Genomic DNA, 19,881 nt, shown 5'->3' with positions numbered 1-19,881 from the left:
TCCCTTGGGTTCCGGCTGCAAATTGATTGATGTAGACGCGCCTGCCGCCACCGCGGCCTCCTGCGCAGGTGCCGCGAGTGGGCAGACAGACGAGCGTGTTTTCCCGGTGCGGATTCTCAAAAGCCAGCCGCCCGCCGCCGGCGCGCCTTCCAAGTGCGGCTCAGGGGGCTCTGCCAGGGGAGCGCTGGGCCCACATGGTCCTGCAGATGGTGCCGGCGGATTCAAAGGAAGGAGTGGGGTGGCGGGCGGGAGGGCGGGAGTTGCAGCGTGGCTCACTGCCGTGTGATGGTCACACGGGCTCTGGGACCGTCTCGCGCTCCGCAGGTCTGGTGCCTTCCACGGACGGGGCCTGTGTGACCTGCTCGTTTGCCAAGGTGCCAAGGGCACCGGGTCTTCATCCTGGGCACTGGAGCCTGGTCCCTGGTTGCCCCAGCGCTGGCCAGTGCCTCCTCCAACAGCCCGGGTGGGGGCGCTTCATGCTTCCGTTTAGCAGATGAGAAGACTAAGGTTTGGAGCTGAGGCGGCCTCTGCAGAGTGAGGGTGCCTCAAGTCTGGGGTGCTGGGGCCCACTGAGGCCAGAAGAGGGGAGACTGTCAGTGCACAAATACAGAGACTGAGGGTGGCTGGGGGTGGACATTGCTCCCTGACACCTTCCAGCCCACCTGACCCCGTCATAGCTGAGCGGGGCCAGCCCCAGGAAGCGCCCTGGGCTGGCACCAGGAGACCCAAGTTCTGTCCAGACTCCGGCCAGCAGGCTGTGGGCCCATCTAAGTGTTGGCTCCCCTCTTCTGCAGAATGGAAGGGTGGCTGCCCCAGGCCCTCTGTTGTGTGCCTGGGCTCCGGCAGGGGTGACTCTGGCCTCAGAAAGCTCACAGCCCCCGGAGAGATGGACACACAAGCCAGCAGTCTCAGGGCAGAGCAACTCCCAACCCGGGATGTTTCTTCGATCCTCATGACTCAGTTTTCTCATCTGTAAAACAAGGATTATAATAGGCTCTACCCACAAGGATGCAGGGATGGTTAACTGTGCTGGTGGATACCAACGCTGCATGATGGTAACAATTGTTGTCACGTGTGCTGGGAGCGCAGCGGAGGAGGCACCGTCTGCTGGGGCAGTTGGGAGGGTGGTCCAGGAGGGCTTCCTGGAGGAGATGCTCAGCTGAACTGCAGATTGGGCAGGGTCTTGGCAGGCAGTCAGTGGAGCTGAGGCCCAAGGGATGGGGGCTGAGTGGGTCCAAAACCTGTGAGATGGGGGGGTCATCTCTGCCACCTTGGAAGGGTCCCCAGGAGGCAGCATCTGAGATTTCTCCTAGATGCTGATGAAGCTGCTGCAGAAACAGTTACCGGCAGGGTCGTGGTAGCTGTGCAGCTGTGGTGCCGCCAGCCTCCCAGGCCTCCTGCGCAGTCGATTCTGGGAGAAGGGGTGGATGGCTGCAGCTGAGGCGGATTTGGTTCCGAAAGAACAAAAAACTTGGACACGGAACAGATGCGGCCTCCCTCAAAGGAGGCCCTGGGAGGCTTGGCTGGCTTTCCTGGGAGGCGGTCAGTCACTCTGCACATCCCCTCTGGACTCCTCTGGGCAGTGCCCCCAGGGAGCCCCCAGGCTTGCTGGCAAGGGCACAGGTTCCAGAACAAGGCCAAGCTGAGTTCGAATCCTGGCTCTGCCTCGCACAGGCCATGTGCCCTCAGACAAGTCGTGGACACTTTCCGAGCCTCAGTTTCCCTCTCTGTAAAAAGGCACCACTAGCAGCCCCTTTGTCACCCCTGAGGGGTCTCAGCGAAGATGCAAAAGCGTGGACCAGGTGGCGCACAGGAAGCCTCACCACGGCCACCTCCCTCCCCTTCCGAACCAGCTGCCACGCCCAGAAGGAAGCGGGCCCACTCCTTGTTTGTGACTGAAAATGGTACCCCCGGGCCTGGCACCCTGCCGCGTTTCCCAGGCTTGGCAGTCGGCGCCTGCCGGCTCCTGGCAGACACCGCTCAGAGCTGCCATTTATCAAACGCTGAGCCTCCACGTGCGCCACCCCGTCCGCAGTAGAAGTTTGAGGACTCCAAACGGCCTTGGAAGGAGGCAGGCTCTCTCTATGCACATCGGTCAGGGAACGTGGGGGTGTTGTCACCAGTCATTATGAGCGTGTGTGCGGGCTCCCAGGACTCCCCAGAGCAGTGGGGAGCCGGTGACAAGCAGGTAGCAGCATGGCCCACTGATGTCTCGGCAGGTCCTCCTGCCATCAGAGCCTCTGGGACAAGGAGGACTGGCCACAGCCTCAGCCCGAGCAGGGAGGACCAAGGCCCCTGGCAGCCCTGCAGCCCTGCGGCCCGCCCGGCCTCCCCAGCGCGGCGTCCCCGGCTGGGGGCTGCGCCCACATCCTGGCTGAGGGCCGGGCGGCAGGGAGCGTTTCATCTCTTCCTGAGCCGGATCCCACTGCGGGCTGGGCTACTTGGTGGCGGCTCCTTTGATGTCCTCCAAGCGAGGGAAAGATTTCCCTCCCTGCCTGGGAGCTCAAGTAGGAGGGAGCAGGCACACGGGGAGGGGAGGGTTTCTCTCGCAGTGGAGCCAATTCGAGGCATATCAGATCTGGCTGACCGCAAGCGACAGTAAATTGCCTGGCAGAGCGTGGTCGCCCTGCAGAACGGGGGGTTTGGGCCCCTTGGCTTGCAGCCTTGGGGGCAGCTGGCCGTGCTGTGGATCCGAGTCAGGGCTCGGAGCACAATTATTCTGTGGCAGATCCCCACGGTAGGAGATGCTGACTGGACCTGGTTTCTGTGTCCCCAGTGGGTGGTCACGCACAGACAAGGGTTTGGCAGTCTGGTCGGGGTAGCGGTGCTGCTACAGGCAGATCTCCGTGGAAGCAAGGCCGTGCCTTGAGGCAGAGAGGTGGGGTGGTGGGGGACCCAGCCTGCTGATGCCGAGCTGGGCGCTCCTGACCGACCAAAACCTGCACTGGGCCCTGGGCATGGCCACCCGGGTCCCCAGGCCCTGCCAGGAGGCTGACTGAGACATGAGGGCTCCCCTGCTGGCCAGAGGAGGAAGGGGATGCCCCAAGAGGGGACGTGACCTTTCCAGTGTCACACGGCGGGGGAGGTGAGCTTCGTTCCACATGTCACCTTCCAGATGGGGAAATTTGGCCTCTATTTCTACAAATCTCCCTCCTCTGTGAAAACACCGCCTGACTATAAGAGCCTCCTGGGCAGATCCAGGTTCCTCTGGTCACAGGGAGTCCCCAGGGCTCCGCCCGGCCCCTGCGCCCCTCGTCTCTGCCCCCTCCCTCACAGGGGAGCAGCCTGCGGAGGATCTGACTCCCTCCCCACGTGAGCAGCACTGTTGGGCCCACTGAACAGGTGAGAAGAGCGAGCCTCAGAGAGGTGAGGCGACAGCGCCCAAAGACACCAACGGTCACTCGTTCTGCAAGTATTTAGGGGGCGGCGACAGTGTGAAAGCACCACGCGCAGCCCTGAGCTCTGGCGGCCACAAGATGACCAGTCGCTGCCCCATGGGGCTCGCCTGGCTGGGACACAGACGGCAACACCTGGACCGGTGATCACCTAGCCACACCTGTGACAGGTGCAAAGAAGGAGCATGGGGGTGACCTGCTGGTCAGGGAGGCCTCTCAAAGGACACGGCGACCACGCTGGGCCAGCGAGGAAGACCCCTTGCCCAGGGTCACAGGTCAGCAGGAGCGGCCCTTCCTCCCTGCCCTTCGCCCCTCCTTTTCTGGGAGGGGGTGTGCGTGTCAGGTTCAGGGGTGGCCTTAAACAATCGGTGTGACCCTGCGTGGCCTGGGCCCCTGTGGCCTTTGCTCATCATGGAGAGGAAGCTTGAGCTCAGCTGGCACCAGTGGCCACACAAGCTGAAAGGCCACCTGGAGGCGTGTGTCCATCGGCCCCTGCAGCCTCCCCACCCCAAGGAGCCACGCGTCGCCTCATTCCCACATGGCAGCACCGACTCTGCAGCAAGGATTCAGGATCCATGGAGTTCACACTCCCTGAGTGGCTCCCCCACAGCCCCCGAGTCCCCTGGCCCCACAGCCTGGGTCACTCCCTCCCTGGGGGATCCCGGGGCGGCGGGAGCCCACTCTGCCCTCGGGAGAAAGCCCAGCTCCTAATGCACCTGCAGCACCTCACACGGCCCAGCCCTGCTGCCTCCACCACCTCGACCCTGCCCCTCGCGCTCCGTGTGCCAGCAGAACTGAGCCACCGTGGCTCCAGGAAAAGCCCCGCCATCTCCCTGTGGACCTTGCACGTCTGTTCCCGCACCTGGAACTCTGTTCCCTGCCTCACTCCGCTCCATCTCCCAGCACTTGGACCTCTCTTGGCCGCCCCCGGCTGGGTTAGTGGGGTGGGGCTGTCATCTGGGCTCCCCGATGGCCTCCGCCGGCAGCCCTCGCACAAGTCAGCCGACTTGTCCAGCTCCCCACCAGGCCGGGAGGTTGCTGCCAAATCCTCTGGCCCATGGCTGGCACTCATGCATAAATGAGTGCCACCGTGTGACAGTCAGTTCCACAGACGTGCGTGAGGCTGCAGGAGGCCTGGGTGCTGCCCCAGGCGGGCTGCTCATTTGCAGGGCGGCCTTGGACAAATCTCTTGCTCTCTCTCAGGCCGCCCTGTAGCCTGGAGGGGCGTCGCTGCGGTGCTGGCGAGCGCAGTGGTTCTATAAACTGTAAAGCGTCCCCCAGGCGGGCAGGGCTGCCGAGCGCCATCCTCGCCTGGGCCAGTGTCTGCGGGAGGCAGGCTCTGGTTGGTGTGTCCTGCCCCAGGCGCCCTGTCCAGCAGGGAGGGCCATCCGGTGCCAGCACTCCAGGCCCGGCAGTTTGGACAGGGAGCCTAATGAGGATGGATGGTATTGGGGTCCAGAGAGGCAGCGGCCAGCTCCCCCAAACAACAATTGAGTTTCCGAGAGATTCCATGTGGCAGGGAGGTGATCCTGACAGATGCCCAGAGGTAGCTGGGAAGAGATTGCTTTTGACGGAAGCCTAAATGGATATTAACACTTATCGGCCACGCAAGCACTTCTTGGCCGAGAACGGCCTTTCTTCCAGGGCCGCCGGATCCAGGAGTCCGAGCGGGAGGGCCAGGAGGCCGGCAGTCCTCACCCACTCGCCTCTGATTGCCCCACAGCCCGCGCCTAGGAATCACCTGCCTCCCGGCCCAGATCCTGATTGACTTCCCCCGGAGACTGGCTTCAAGTCCACCGGAGTGGAGAGGCACAGCCTGGGCCGGCGTCTCGGTCTTTCATTAAGCCTGTCCTAACCCTTAACTCTGATTTCTGGGCTCTGGCGCTGTTTTGCCGGCCGAGGGGTTCCCAGAGGCAAATGCCATAACTCAGATGTTGTGAGTTAGGAAAATGAAAGAGCTTTTAGACGCAGATGCAGTCCGTTTAACGGCCCTCCTCCAGAGCTGGGGGAGGGGCTCAGCCGTCTGTCTGTCTCTGGGTCTGGGGGGGATTCTCGGCTGCCCTCCAAACCACGCCCATCTTGGCCCCTGGCCCTCCCGCCCGCCTCACTCGCCCCTCCCTGTCTCACCCCTGCTCAGAACGGCTGACCCCTTTCAAAACTGACCCGGGCTGCCTTCCCCTGCACCCCACCCTGCCTTCCCCTCTAGGAGCTTCTCTCTCCCCTCTGCCTGGACATCACTGCGCCCAAAATAGTCACCACCACGCTCCGTGGTGAGAAAGGAGGCACTCCGCCTGCCTCTGTGGGCACCGCGGGAAACCGCTGACCACACGCCCCTGCTCCAGGTCCCCACACCGTTCCCTGGACCACCGTGGATGCCCTCTTGGCGGGGAGCCCGGCGGGGGTGGGGACACACATCTTGGCCACTGGTGGGTTGCCAGTGCCTTGAGCAGGGCGCAGCTCCTTGTCATAAGTAGCTATGGGACAGCGGCCAGACCTGGGCACAATGCTCCACGAGCACCTGGCGGTGGCAGCCTGGGTAAGCCCACGAAGCCACACACCACAGTGGACGTGTGTCTCGCTGGCCGTCCTTCCCCGTCTTCTGAGGTTGGTGGGAGGCAGGGATCATGGCCACTGCAGTGGCTGAAGACTCTGGCTGCTTCGTCCCCTTGTGGGGAGGGCTGTAGGCAGGTGACCCAAGCCCCCAGTCAGGAGCACCCCTGACACTGACAGCAGCTGGGGAGGCAAAGAAGCCGGGCCAGACGGACTCTCACTCGGAGGCACAGTGGGAGCTCGGCAGGGGTGCCGTGCCCGGTGTGGCTGTGTCCAGCGCTCAGGAGCAGCAGCCCTGGGCAGTGGGCTTCTCACCAGGCAACCCCTGGCCGGGTCTGGAGGGCTGTGTTCCTGGCTGTGTGGCCCTGAGCTGGTTTCCGGGCCTCCCAGCCTCCCTCTAGTACGTTCCTTTTCTGCTTAAATCAGCCACTTTCTGTTGCCCGCGGTTAAGACCTCTAAGTGAGGTAGGTGGGTGTTCTCATTTCACAGCTGAGGAAACCGAGGCTCAGAGAACTTAAGTAACTTGCCCAAGGTCACACAGCAGGACCCAGAGCCACGCCCTGGTCTGTCTGTGGATGTCAGAGCCCAAGAGTGTAGGCCATGCTCTCCGCCCCCTGGCACAAGGGCTCAGTGATGGGCCTGTCCACCGAGTGAGGGGACTGCCTCCTCCCTCCCTCTCCCTGTTCTTCCCAAGGACACGCACAGTCAGGTTAGGCTTCCTGAAGCACAGTTTTTATCTCATCTTTCCTCTCTCCAGCACCCTCAATAGCTCCCCAGTGCCTGCCCCACACCCTGCAGCCTAGGATACTGACAACACTTGCCTCACCTCTTCACGCGCCACCCGCCCCAGCTGACTCTGTTCCCAGAACATGCCGCGTGCTTCCTGATTCCCAGACCCTTGTTGAGTTGCTCCTTCTTCCCAGAACACCTTCTCTTCCCTGCTCACTCAGATCCCATCCTTGAAGGCTCATCAGAAATGCCCCCTTCTCAGGGGCTGGCCCCGTGGCCGAGTGGTTAAGTTCGCACGCTCTGCTGCAGGCGGCCCAGTGTTTCGTTAGTTCGAATCCTGGGCGCGGACATGGCACTGCTCATCAGACCACGCTGAGGCAGCGTCCCACATGCCACAACTAGAAGAACCCACAACGAAGAATACACAACTATGTACCGGGGGGCTTTGGGGAGAAAAAGGAAAAAATAAAATCTTTAAAAAAAAAAGAAAAAAAAAGAAATGCCCCCTTCTCCAGGAAGCGTGTGCGGAGCCTCCCCACCTCTGCTCGCAGTGACTTCTGCCACCCCACACCCCCGCAGACTCTGAGCTCCCTGGGGGGACTGGGACCGGGGCTTCCCCGTCTCGCACATCCCCAGTACCCAGTACACAGCAGGTGCTCAAAATTGCCCATTTGAAATTAAATGTGAAGCCGAGACTCCTTGAAGAGTCAGTTTTAGGGTCCTGCTTTCCATTGTCACTGGGCATCCCAGCCACAGCCAACTAGGGAGGCTAAGCAGCTTTCAGGGTGGCACACAGACGCCCAGGGACAGTGGTGTAGGTTCTTCACTGCTCAAGGGCACCTGGCCAAGGGGGCAAGAACATGTGTTCTCTTTGCCAAGCCATGTCCCCAAAGGTCAGGACATGCACTTTTTAAATCTGCACCAAGTCACCTAATGGCCAGTGGCGCCCCGCTGAAGCCCATGCCCAAGGCTGAGCCCCAGGAGATGCCGCAAGTCCACTGATTTGGAGGGGGAGGGGAGCAAGCTCCCTTCCCACCCTCAGCCATCCAGGCTCCAGCGGCCCACGGCCCCAGGACGGCCCCTCCCGCTGCCTGTTTTTAGCCGGCACATGAACCAAGAATGATTGGGACATTTTTAAATGGTTAAAAAAAAAAAATCAAAAAAAGAATACGTTTAAATATTATTTGAATACCATTTGAAGAAGAATACACGAGGATTTCATGAAATCCCGATTTCAGCGTCCACAGGTAAAGTGTTATTAGGATGCAGCCAGGCCCATGCATTCCGTTCCCCATCAAGGGCAGAGGCGAGTCGGCGGGACAGAGACCACGGGAGACAAGTGTGCCCACCTGCTCCAGAAGGGGCTTCCCAGCTGGCAGGTCGGGACACCCCCTGGGGTCTCTCAGCCAGGGCCCTGCCTGCCACTCCACCCCTCCTCCCACCTCCAGGGAGGTTTCAAAGCCACCTGCGGCTGTCCCACCCCTGCCTTCCATCGGCAGTTTGAACCTTTCATTGCTCTCACCTCCCGCCCAGGCAGGAGCCACAGGCGATCACAGCTCCTCCCAGGATGCCCCGGGGGCTCTGCTCCTGGAGGGGGGGCCCTGCCATCTCCCAAGTGCGCACCGTCTATGATAACTCGAAGCCAGCAGCCGCCCGCATCCGCCCTTCATCTCATGCTCGCCCCAGGCGCCTGGTGCCGTGTTGCATCTCAGGACCCAACCCCGCCGTGCCCACGCCCCCAGGAACCACTGCTCAGGGAGGGCTCGGGGCTCAGGGAGCAGCAGGTGGCCCCATAGACAGGCAACAGGGCCTAAGATCTGCCCCTGAGGGCCCCCCAGGGTCCACTCACGACCTCCAGCTGCCCCGTGCAGGTTTCTGGGGTGTGTGGTTCTTAGGTGAGATTATGGGCAGGTTTGTGGGGGCCGCAGGGCACCAGGCAGGGCCGGGCCCAGGGTGGAAGGCTGCGTGAGGCCGCTCAGCACCCCGGTTCACGGGCACAGCCTCCTGGGTCACCCGGGCCTGGCCGTGCCAGCGGGCAGCCGGAGACTCACCGTCCAGCCGCCCCCGCCCGTATGCATGTCACAGTAGACCTGGAAGCCGGCCGGGTCGTGTGTGGGGAAGATGGAGTAAATGCCATCCTCCTGCTGGCCGCTCAGGAGGACGTCCAGACAGTCGCGTGGCCGAGAGCCTGAGATAGGGAATGCCGTCAGGGAGGCCGGGCCTGCCCGCCCACCTCTGTGCCTGGGTCTCTCTGACTTGTCTGTCCACCCGGTAATGCCACATGGGCTCCAGAGCACTGGCCTTGGGGTCAGACCTTGGCTCTGCCACTCCCTGGGTGAGCGAGCACCCTCTCTGAGCCTCGCTTTCCTCATCTGGAAAATGGGTACAACGAACCCATCTTGTGGGCCAGGAAAAGGGGCAGGTAGGGCGCTCAGCGCTGCCTGGCCACAGGAGGTCCTTGGCAAATGGCAGCAGGGTCTTTATCAGGGCTGGAGGGGCGGGGACGCTGGGGCACAAGGCATGGGCCACCGTGAACTGAGGTTGGGCCCGGGCATCTCATTGTGGGGCGCCCTCCCTCCAGCCTTCCCTTCTCTCCGGGGGACCCAAGGATGGCAGCCCCCCACCCCACTCACCATTGGCGCAGCCCCGGGGCCGCGATCCCCTGGCAGGCGCCCTCTGAAGATCAGCCTTGACACGGGGCCGGCCCAGCCCCCGGTCCCTCTGCAGGGCGTCCAGGACATCGCTGACGGAGTTCACCAGGTGAGCCATGTGGCCTTGGCTCTCGGAGAGAAGCTGTGGAGTACAGGAGTGGGCGCAGGGGGCAGGGGCTCTGGCAGGTGCCAGCACTGACGTCCCCCAGGTGGAGGTGGGCTCCCGGCGCAACGGTGGCCCCTGCCCTTCTCTGGCCCAGACCCAAGGCCATCTGAGTCAGAGATCTCAGAGGACGGGGTGAGGGGCGAGGGAGCAGAGTGGCTCCCGCAGACACCTGTGCCCTGCTGCTCCGCCCTGTCCTTCACCCGTTCCTGCCCCTTCACAGGGGAGGCGCCTGTCAGAGGCACGTGCTGTGCATGGGGAGGCAACGCCTGGCATTAGGCAACGCTGGGTGCAAACCAGCTCCCCTATTTCCCAGTCAGAGGCCTGCAGGGGAGGGACTTAACCTGCCCTGAAACGGGGCTAACATGGCCTCTCCGGCCCCACTGCTATGGGGACTGGTGACAACGCAAGGGAAGCACCTAGCACAGTATGGGGCCCACACGGGGTGGTCGTACTCGGCCCACCCCGTTATGCAAATCCGGACGGCACCTTCCAGGTTCCAAAGCACCCTCAGGCAGGGGACTGCACGTGACAGAGGGGGACCCTGGGGTACTCCACCCACCCCACCCGGCTCCATGCAAAGGCTGCTTTGATTTTCCACAGCTCTCTGATGTCCACCGCCTCACCTCACCCCACAGCATTGCCAGGAGTGGGGACTTGAGTTGTCACCTCCCGTTACAAATGGAGAAACTGAGGCCCAGAAGGAGAGGTCCCTGATGGAGAATGTTCTCAGGCCACTTCCCCAGGGCTGACTGGTAGGAAAGGAGCCCGGGGCTGCATCAGGAGCCCAGGAAGGGGGCGGAACAGCGACAGTGGTTCAGACCCAGGCTCTAGCGTCGATTCTGGGTTTTGACTCAGCCCCCTCCTCTGCTCCGAGGGACCCTGGAGGAGTCCCTGTACCTCTCCCCGCCTCAGCTTCCTCCTCCGGGAGCCGGAACGGGAGCTGTTCTTCCGGGGGCGGGTGGTGGGAGACTCATGACGGCCTGTGGGCCGGGCCTGAGCACCCAGTGGGTGTCCTCTGTTTGACTCATTCCCACCGCTGAGCTGGCGGCCACCCTCCCCACGATCACGGTCCGGAGGTTTGCAGCTCAGCAAGTGCACGGCTGTTCCCTGGGACCTCTCAGCTGTGCCTGCTGCCTGAGGGGTCTGGGATCTGTCACCTCCCCACCCCGGGCTCCAGGAGGCTGCAGGACCACGAGGAGGGGAGGCAGGGTCCTGGGCAGACTGAGCCAGCCAGCCAGCCAGCATGGAGCCTGCTGGGTCTTTACACACCGAACCTGTCACCTGCCAGATAATAGCTCGTTGGAGGGAGGAAAATAGAAATATACAGTGCTGGCAGTTTACAAAATATGATTCTCGGCTCGGCCGGAAGCAGGAGCCCTGCAAAGCTCTTCGTTTCCTTGTCACTTTCTCCTCTGCTGAGCAGGTGATTCAGTGAGGCTGCGGCCCGGGGAGCGGGGCGCCCAGACGGGCGGGGGCATGTGGGCAAAGCCGCCCGTTTCTCCCTGGGCTTCACTGCAGTGTCCTGTGGGCAGGCCCTGTCGGGGGAGTCCTCCAGAGGGATGCAGGCAGCACCCCGGGGGGCAGAGGGCGGGGGCCACCCTGCAGGGTGTGGGCGGCCAAGTCATCAGACTCATTGGTTAAGTCTCCAGGGGACTGCCCATCCTTCTGTGACGAAGCCGACACACTTGAAAAACTCAGGCATCGGGCACGGCCCGCTCTTGCTAACGGGCAGGGAAGACCTCCGTTTAAACCGGCAAATGATTAAAGTTGAAAATGTATGTATAAACATGCCCCGAATTAATGGGGAGAGTCAGTCCCTGCTCGCTGTGCTGTGCAGATCCATTCAAGAGGAGCTGGCAGCTTTTAGAGGCGGTGACATCAGAGTTGCCGCTTCCAGCTCTTCATAGTCGCATGACCGAGCTGAGACAAGGGGCTCTGCCACCCTGAGCCTCCGTCTGCCCCTCCACAGAATGGGGTGATGACTCCCACCTCCTGGGGCGACTGTGCTGCAAAGGGCTTGTTACCGCCCGGCGTGGGCCCCGCACGGGCGATCCCCATCGTTAGTACTGTGAACGGGGTTTTCAGTGGTGGCTCCCCATGGGCTGGAGCGTCACGTTACCAACAATTTCCAGCATAATGATCACAGAGACGCTGATGTGGCATCTCTCCAGTGTCAGATGCGGCCGAGCCCGGTACAGTCAGGAGCTCCAGCATCCTGCTGGGTATGGACTGTGTTGTCCCCATTTTAGAATTGAGGGGACACACCCCAGGGGGCACCTGACATGCCCAAGGTCCTACAGCTGGTACTTGCTGGAGCCTGGACTGGATCCCGCCTCTGCCAACTCGAACCCTGAGGGCAGAACTGCTCGGCTCTGCCACTCCCGGGCCAGTGGGCTCAGGCATTTGTGTACACAAGTCCCCTTGGTACTTGCTGAACTGTCGGGACCCGGGGGAGCGTGGGTTGGGATAAGGTCCAGGATGTGCCTTTTAACAGGCACGCTGGCAGTTCTGACGGGGGTGCCCACGTGCATTGCTTTGAGAAGCCCAGGTCTGGGCTGATCAGCTGAGGGTCTGGGAAGCTTGGAGAGGAGGAGCTGGGAGCCACCTCGACATGTTCTGCAAGACTCATGGTCTCCGAAGTCACCTGGAGTCTGCGGGAAATTAAACATCCTCTGGAGAAGTCATCTGCCAGGCGAGCCGGGGCACTACTGGGCCCCAGGAAAGCTGTGAGCCTGCGGGAGCAGCTCGAGGCCTCTGCGAAGGTGGGCGTGCGGGAGACCCCGAGGCCCCACCCCCATCCTCCACCTGCCCTAAGGGTGAGCATTTGTTGGCCTGGCCTGGCCTGGCTGACCAGAGGCTGAGCCATGCGGAGAGCGAGGTGGGGGCCCAGATCACCCAGAAAGCCTGGGGGGGGGGTCTCCTCGAGCCCTGCGATGAGGGGCAGCAGGAAGGCGGCTGAACGCCCCACCTCCACCCCACCCGGGAGGGGGGCGCCGCCTTCCCGTCGGTCACCCAGACAGCACGATGAGCAATGTACTCCCTCCAGCTGCAGCCTTCAGAGGGCGGGAAAAGGCCCATGGCTCATGAGCGGCGAGGTGACCGAATGCCTGGTCATCCAGGTGTCCAGAACGCGCTGGGACGGATGGTGGGGGTGGGGCTCACCCCCTGGTCCCTGAGGACCTGAGTCACCGGGTGACGGGATACAGGGCTGGAGGCTGGGCAGAGCACCCGGAGGCCAGATGCCAGGGCTGACCTGGCCACACCCTGGACCAATCACCACCCCTTCTGGGCCTGAGTTTTCTCTCCTGGAAAATGGCGGAAGGCAGATGAGATGACCCGAAGTCCCTGCTCCTCTGGGGGGACGTTCTGGCTGATGCTCCAGGCGTGGTCAGCGCTGGAAACGCTTCCCTCAGGTCTACCTGGCGCTTGCTGGGACCTGGCTTGGCTCGGGGACGGGGCGGGGCTGGTGGGGATGGTTAAGGGTCTGGCTGGGCTCCCTCCACTGTCCCTTCTTCCCTGGAAAGCTGTGAGCAGGGAGTGGGGCGGGGGTCGAGAGGGGGCGCGGCTCTCTCTGGCCATGTGGCACCGACCAGCCACGTGACCTTGAACCTCGATTCCCTACTGATGGAGGCCACGACCAGCCTTACCTGCATCCCACCTCCTCCAGAGCACCTGGGAAGCCCCTCGAGCCCTGGGTCTGACCTGACTGTTGGATGACACGGGGTGCTATGCAAATACGCAGGGTCACCAGGACAGAGAGTAGGAAACGGTTTGAATCCTGGCGCCACGAGCTGTGTGGCCTTGGATGATAGACTCACCTCTCTGAGCCTCAGTTGCTCATCTGTGGATGGGAATGGCAACAGCCTCTGGTCCCCGGGCACTTGGGGATTAAGTGAGGCTGTGGACATCAGGTGCCCAGCACGTGGCAGGCCGTGGTGGCAACAACCCCACCACCCCCTAACCCTGCCAGAGACGCTGTCCTTACCTGGACGAGGCGGCCCTGCTCGCTCTGCAGGGCGCTGAGCCCCTGGCCCAGAGTGCCGTGGCCCCTCCGCAGCCCGGCGCACTCGGCCTGCAGCTCCGCGGCGCGGGCCAGCAGCTGGGGCAGCTGTGCAGCCAGGGTGTCCAGCAGCTCCTGCTCCTGCTCGCCCGCCAGCCGCGGCCTGGCCTGCTGCTCGCTCAGTGCCCGCAGCACCGAGGCCTGCGCGCCCTCCAGGCGGGAGAAGCCATCAGCGAGGTCGGGGCAGCGCGGGTCGATGAGAATGCTGAGGCGTGAGCTGTCGGCCCTCTCCACAGTGACCAGGGCGCTGTTGGCGCCGGCCGGCCCGGTGCTGACGACGGGCGGGGGCGCCGTACCGGGCGTGCGGGCGTGGTTCAGGAAGAGCAAGGCGCCGATGACAGCCACGGCCAGCAGCACCGCCAGGGACAGCAGCACCGTGCACAGCACGTAGCCGCAGCTCAGCCGCTGCCGGCCGGCCCCAGGCACACGGACAGAGACGGACAGACAGATGCACAAGAGAGAGAAGGGGCGGCATCAGGGGCAGAGCTGGGCCTCCAGCCCTGCCCGCGAGGAGGACCCAGGCAGCCCCGGGCGGCGCCTCTGGCCCACGTGAGGCCTGGACAAGGCTCAGAGGGGGCCGTCTTCTCGGGGACAGGGGAAGGAGTCACACAGGCAGACGGAGATGAGAGCCAGAGTCCCAGAGACACACGAAGATACAGCAAGATGGAGAGAATGAGAGGGGCAGGGAGACAGAGATGGAGGGGATGAGAAGAGAAACTGAGGCAGAGAGACGGGGAGACCGATGGAGAGAGAGGCCCTTTCCCCTCGCTGGCCCTGCCCTGCCCCATGTGGCCTGCACGGGGCAGCCACCTCTCCCCACAAGGAGCCCTCCAGGGTCTGGTAAGGGCTGGAGGTGAAGTCTCGCCCTCTGCAGCCAGACAGGCCGGGCTCAGGCCCCCATGCTGCCACTTCCCGCAGGGGGACCTTGGGTGAGGACCTCACCTCTCTGAGCCGCCATGCCCTCACCTGCAAAATGGGGGCGAGAACGATGCCCACTGCCTGCATGCAGGTGCCTGCGTGCAGACTCAGGAAGACGGAGCTGTAACGGTGCCAGCAATGGTGCACCCAGTCACAGCCCAAAGGAGCTCAGTGAGCGGCCACGGAGCACTGGACACATGGGGAGACTGAGGCCCAGAGAGGGTGAGGGGCTTGCCCACAGCCACACAGCAGATTCGAAGCAGAGCTGACTAGATCTCCAGCCTGCTGCCTCCTCCCAGAGCCAGGCACCTTCTCCGACTGAATTCCCCCACATTTCCGACTTTCTGAACTCGAGACGCGTCTTTAAATGAGCCGGTATACTAAAGCTCTTGCAGCCGCGCCTGCGGCATTGTGCTTGTGCAATAAATATTAGCGGCTTTTATTATCTTATGATCGATGTGCACAGAGCATCTGGAGGTGTTTGGTTTTTTATTGTCCACCCAAAGTGTTATTTCTGCGTGTCGTCGATGTTGAGATGCACTTTCTCTTCTCAGTTTAACGTCTCCGATGTAGGGGACATCCCACAGTTGTGACTGACAGCTTGCCTGCTTTTTTTTTTTTTTTGAGGAAGATTAGCCCTGAGCTAACATCTGCTGCCAATCCTCCTCTTTTTGCTGAGGAAGACTGGCCCTGAGCTAACATCCGTGCCCATCTTCCTCTACTTTATATGTGGGACACCTACCACAGCATGGCGTGCCAAGCGGTGCCGTGTCCGCACCCGGGATCCGAACCAGCGAACCCCAGGCCGCCGAAGAGGAACTTAACTTAAGCGGGCCAGCCCCTTGCCTGCTTTCTTAGCGACAATAAAGTGGCGATGCCTCTTACATCGCGGGTCTGACCGTGGGAAGATACGCAAGAGTGAGAGCGTCTCCTCCGTAAGTTCAAACCCTACAGGCAACTCCTGAATCTCCCGTGTGGCACCAGAGGAGGATGGGCTCAGGGGTGAAGTGCAGGGGGACAGCAGACCCCCAGGGAAGGGAGGGAGAGAATTCCTGAGCCTGCCCGGCAGTGACAGACGCCCCCAGGACTCAGAGTCCACCCCTCCTCTCTCCGCACCTGCCCAGGCCCTGGGGCGCACATCCACCTGGCTGCACGCATCTCGACATGTGCTCAGGCCACACCTAAACACTTAGCTCCCAGGCCACTCCCTCTGGCTGAAGCATCTGCTTCCCTGCTCCTCCTCTACCAGCCTAACTTGCTCTCTTCCTTCAGGGCTCAGCTAGATGCCGCCTCTTCCAGGAAGCCTTTCTGGACTGTGTCCTCAGCCCTCCTCTCAGTGTGGGAGGGGCTCCTCCTCCCTTCCCCCATGGTGACACTCAGCAAGGCAATAATCATCCCCTTTGACTTCATTCATTGGCTCACTCACACTCTGGGTATCCCCAGAGCCAGGCTCCAGGCCAGGCCTTAAGGAGAGAGAAGCAGTCATCCCAGCCTGCCCTGTGGGAGCTCGTGTGCCCAGGAGGGTGACTCGTACCCTCTTCTGGGGCACAGATCCTTTTGAGAATCTGATGAAAGCTGGGATTCGGGGGCCAGCGGATCCCCGGTCCAGGAAACTTGTCCTGGACCACGAGCCCCACCAGGGAGAGGGACCTGCTCACCGCCAGGCGCAGAGCGGCTGGTTGCTGGGTGGGTGGAAGGAAGAGCAGAGCAGCAGGTCACCTCGTTGAGCCCTGGCCCCCCAGGCAGGGCCGCCTCTGAGCCTGGGCCCCCCTGACGGCCTGGCACGGAATGAAGGCCGCCTCCAGGCACCGCAATTCCCCAGTCACCCACAGCTCAGCAGCTTCCAGACAGGCGGGCCCCCATTATCACCGTCGCCCCCGAGCACACCCCATTCCCACCACTGAACCCCCATCGAGGGACGATGACCCAGGTCACACGAGAGCATTCGAGCCCAGGGCCGGGCGACACTGGACTCACGCCATCTGCGCCCAGGCCGCTGGCCGGGAGACCCCACCCTGTTCCTCCCTCACCTGACGTGTGACCGGGCTTGAGAGACAAAGCCCTGTGTCAGCAAGTGAGTTCCTGCCAGGCCCCCCCACGGAGCCCACCGGAGACACCTTGCCCCGAGCAGCTCCCAGCAAGCGAGCGAGCGATGGCCTCCAAGTGCAGAGCATTAAGGTCCCCCAGCTGCCAGGCAGGGCGGCCAGCCACAGCGGCCAGTCACGTCCCCCGCGTCTCCAGGACCCTGGCCCTCTTGGGCATCCGCTTTACCCCAAGCCCCCTGTCCCTGGAGGGAAGGCAGAGGGGGCCACAGGAGGGGAGGGGCTGCGGAGGCTGCAGGGGGGCCCCTGAGGGCAGGGGGACCGAGCCCGGAGAGGAAACAGGCCACTCAGCAGAGGAGAATGAGCCCTCGGAGATCACCTTAAACATGAAGTGCTGCTCTCCTTTATGGGCTGGCGGTTACGTGCCTCGCAAAGAAATCGGCTGAGACAATGAGGGGGCCCTGGCCGCAAGCGGCCCAAGCGAGCAGCACGCTCGGGGCTGGGGCTTCTGTGGCCAAGCGGGGGTCACACACCCGGGGCCCCGCCTCCCAGGGGCCAGGAGCGGGAGACCGAAGGTGGCCCAGGCAGTGGGCAGGAGAGGAGCCAGGAGCCCCGCGGTCGAGGCCCACTGCTGCCACTAACCGACCCCCGGGGCGAGCTCCCAGCTGCAGGGACGTGGCCCAGGGTCAGGGGCTACCCAGGAGGCCCTGGCCGAGGGGAGGACTAGATGGGCTCTTGCCAAGGGAGGCAGAGGGCAGGAAGCCCCAAAGGAGTCTCAGCTGAGGGGTGACATCTGTCCCCCCTCCTCCAGCAGCGGCCGTGCGGTCAGGCGGGGGAAGGGAGGGCTCAGGAAGGATGGACTCACGGGCACGGTGCTCTGCCAGGCACACTGGCTCTTCTCCCGTGTTTTCTAAGGGAGCTGGGCAGCGTTAGTTCCCTGGGGGGCTGAGACGATTCGCCTTGTACCAAAGGAGGAAGAAGAAAGTCTTCCTCCAGGGGGAGGTCAGGCAAGGTTAGATCCAGGTGCAGGCTGCTCCCAGCGCCCCACCTCCTAGGAGCACCCCAGCCAAACGCAGGATGTCTGCTCATCATGATGGAAATACATCACAGGGCTTCGGGTTGGGAAAACTAAGGGTGGGTGGAGTGTGGCCTGGGGCCTGGCAGGGGGCTTCCAGGCACAGAGCTACAGGTGGGCTTAATGGGATCATGGGGAGGGTGGGCGGCCCAGACCCTGCCCCAGCCGGGAGCCCCCAGGCGAGCCTCTCCACCCCTCCCCAGGAGCCCACACCTGCTCCCACCGCTAGACAAAGGGCTCCTGGACTGGGCTGAACCCTGAGCCCCTGGCCCTGGCACAGGGGTGGTCCCGGAGACCCCTAGGTGAGGGGCTGGTTGTTCTGCTTCGGGACCCCTGAAATTCTGGGTTCCCAAAGACTCAGAAAGAGGGCCTGCAGGCTTTTTCATGAGCTCTGAGGAAGAGCCCCCTGTCCTGCCGGGGGGAATCTGGAGCTTCAGGCCGTGGGAAGGACCCCGGAGGAGTGGCTGAAGGTGTCTCAGGGGACAAACAGACAGGGCCCGGGAGCTGCCGAGTCCACCCCCTCCTGGAGCTCTGTCACTTCCCAGGGGGCGCTCGGCTCTGGAGCCATTTGCAGGGAGGGAGGGTCTCCAGATGTTTCCTATGAGGGTCTTGCCCCCCTTCCCACACACACACAAAGCTCCTGGCTTCCCGGATGGCCCACCTGGGCCTCCAGCCCACTGAGCCCCAAACCAGGCTCTGTCCACCCAGCCCGGAGCCTCCTGAGGTCCCAGGCAGGGTGGACCAAGCCCACAACCCGCCCCCCGAAAACTGGGCACCTCCCTGAGCCCCCTGCTCCCCACCCACCCAGCCACCCGGCCCTGGGCACTCCACCTCTTCCAATCCCCCAGCCCCCTCTGTCCCCAGGCCCCCAGCTCTGTCATCTGCTTCTAAATCACTGTGACCATGTTCCTGGGGGCCTCCCTGCCGCCCCCAGCCCCACCAGCCCCGTCCCCACCCAGCAGCCAAGGACCCCTCCTGACGGCAAAGCGGACTAGGACCCCTCCAGGGTGACCAAGGTGTCAGGAGCATGACCTGCTCGTCCCCTCGGCCTAGGACACCCACAGGCTCCTGGCCCCCACCCTCACCCTCACCCCTGCCCTGTTCTCTCTGCCCGCTGGCTCCTGCATGTCCCCCAGCACACCCTGGTCTCCCTCGAGGACAGATACAGCAAATGCTGTTCACCTTAAACGTCACCTCCTCCGGGAAGCCCTCCCCTGCTGTTTAGCTCTGCACTCCCGGCCCCCACTCTGCTCCTGGCTCCCTGAGCCTCTCCTCCCTTGCTTCACCTTCCTTCTTGCCCGACAGTGACCTCAACCCCCACCCCAGGGAACGAGAGAGAGGCGCCCTTCTCTTCACAGCGCCCATCACGGTTTGTAATAACCCGACTGTGACTTTGTCCCCTGGACTCTAAGTGCCCTGAGTTCACGGCTGTCCCTTCTTGCTGCCGCAGGGGCTCTATAAATAGTCACGGAGTGAATTAAATGCAGCAAGGTTTCGGTCAAACCTCAGGAAGAACTTCCCAATGAGATTTTCTCTCTTTCTGGAATGTTTTTAGAAGTTTTGAAAGTACCATGAGACGGCAGAGGTCAGAGGTCGATCTCCCTGTGGGTGGCCTGACTCAGGGACTGCTCAGAAACAAGCCCCCCCAACCCTCCCAGGAGGAGGCGGCGACAGGGTGACTTCCAGCCGCACACTCGAGGACTGGAAGAATCAGCTCTATTTCTAGATCCTTTCATCTGAGCAACTCCCAACTCCCAGCAAAGACTCCCGCCGTCTCCCGCCCAGGGGGTGACAGCCCCTTCGTTCTGCAGGGGGACAGGACTCTCCTAATGAAGTCGGCCACCAGGCCAAGGTCGCCCAGCAAGTGAGGCGCTGCGGCCAGACATGCCCGGGACAGTGCCGGCCCGAGGCGGTCCCCACACACGGCAGCACTCGGATGCAGGCCCCTCCTCGGCCCCTCGGCCGAGCCTTGGGAGTGACATCATGCGCCGAGCAAGTGGAACGAAGGAAGGACAGCCAGCCTCTCCAGCTTCATCCTCCCACCGGGCTCATCTGCTGTCCAGGACCCCGCTTCACTCCCGGCTCCAGCTCTCTGAGCCTCCGTTTCCTCATCTGTCAAATGGGTTGATTGTCCCTGCCACCAACCTCCCAGGGTGGCTGTGACTAAGAAACGAGAGCTGTAGAGGGGAGCCCAGCAGGTCTCGCTCGGGGTGTGGCCTTGCCATCTATTGCCCTAGAAGGAGCGCCTGGTAAAGGCCCTCAGCCAGGCCCTCCTGCAGGAGCTGGGGGTCGGAT

The 19,881-nt window shown here is 62.8% G+C and overlaps 1 protein-coding gene across 1 annotated transcript in view; it reads right to left on the bottom strand.

Annotated features, from left to right (window-relative positions):
- Positions 1–19,881, bottom strand: part of FIBCD1 (fibrinogen C domain containing 1) — a 35,599-nt gene that overhangs the window by 12,601 nt on the left and 3,117 nt on the right. The window contains exons 2-4 of the mRNA XM_014863308.3: positions 13,477–13,956; positions 9,308–9,467; positions 8,726–8,862 (exon numbers count right to left, since the gene is read on the bottom strand). Coding sequence (XP_014718794.2) covers positions 8,726–8,862; positions 9,308–9,467; positions 13,477–13,956 — 777 coding nt within the window. The remainder of the gene's footprint in view (positions 1–8,725; positions 8,863–9,307; positions 9,468–13,476; positions 13,957–19,881) is intronic.

Source organism: Equus asinus, chromosome 10, assembly GCF_041296235.1.
Source record: "Equus asinus isolate D_3611 breed Donkey chromosome 10, EquAss-T2T_v2, whole genome shotgun sequence".
In the NCBI taxonomy this organism is placed as follows: Eukaryota; Metazoa; Chordata; class Mammalia; order Perissodactyla; family Equidae; genus Equus; species Equus asinus.
This window is presented reverse-complemented; position numbering and strand designations above follow the sequence as displayed.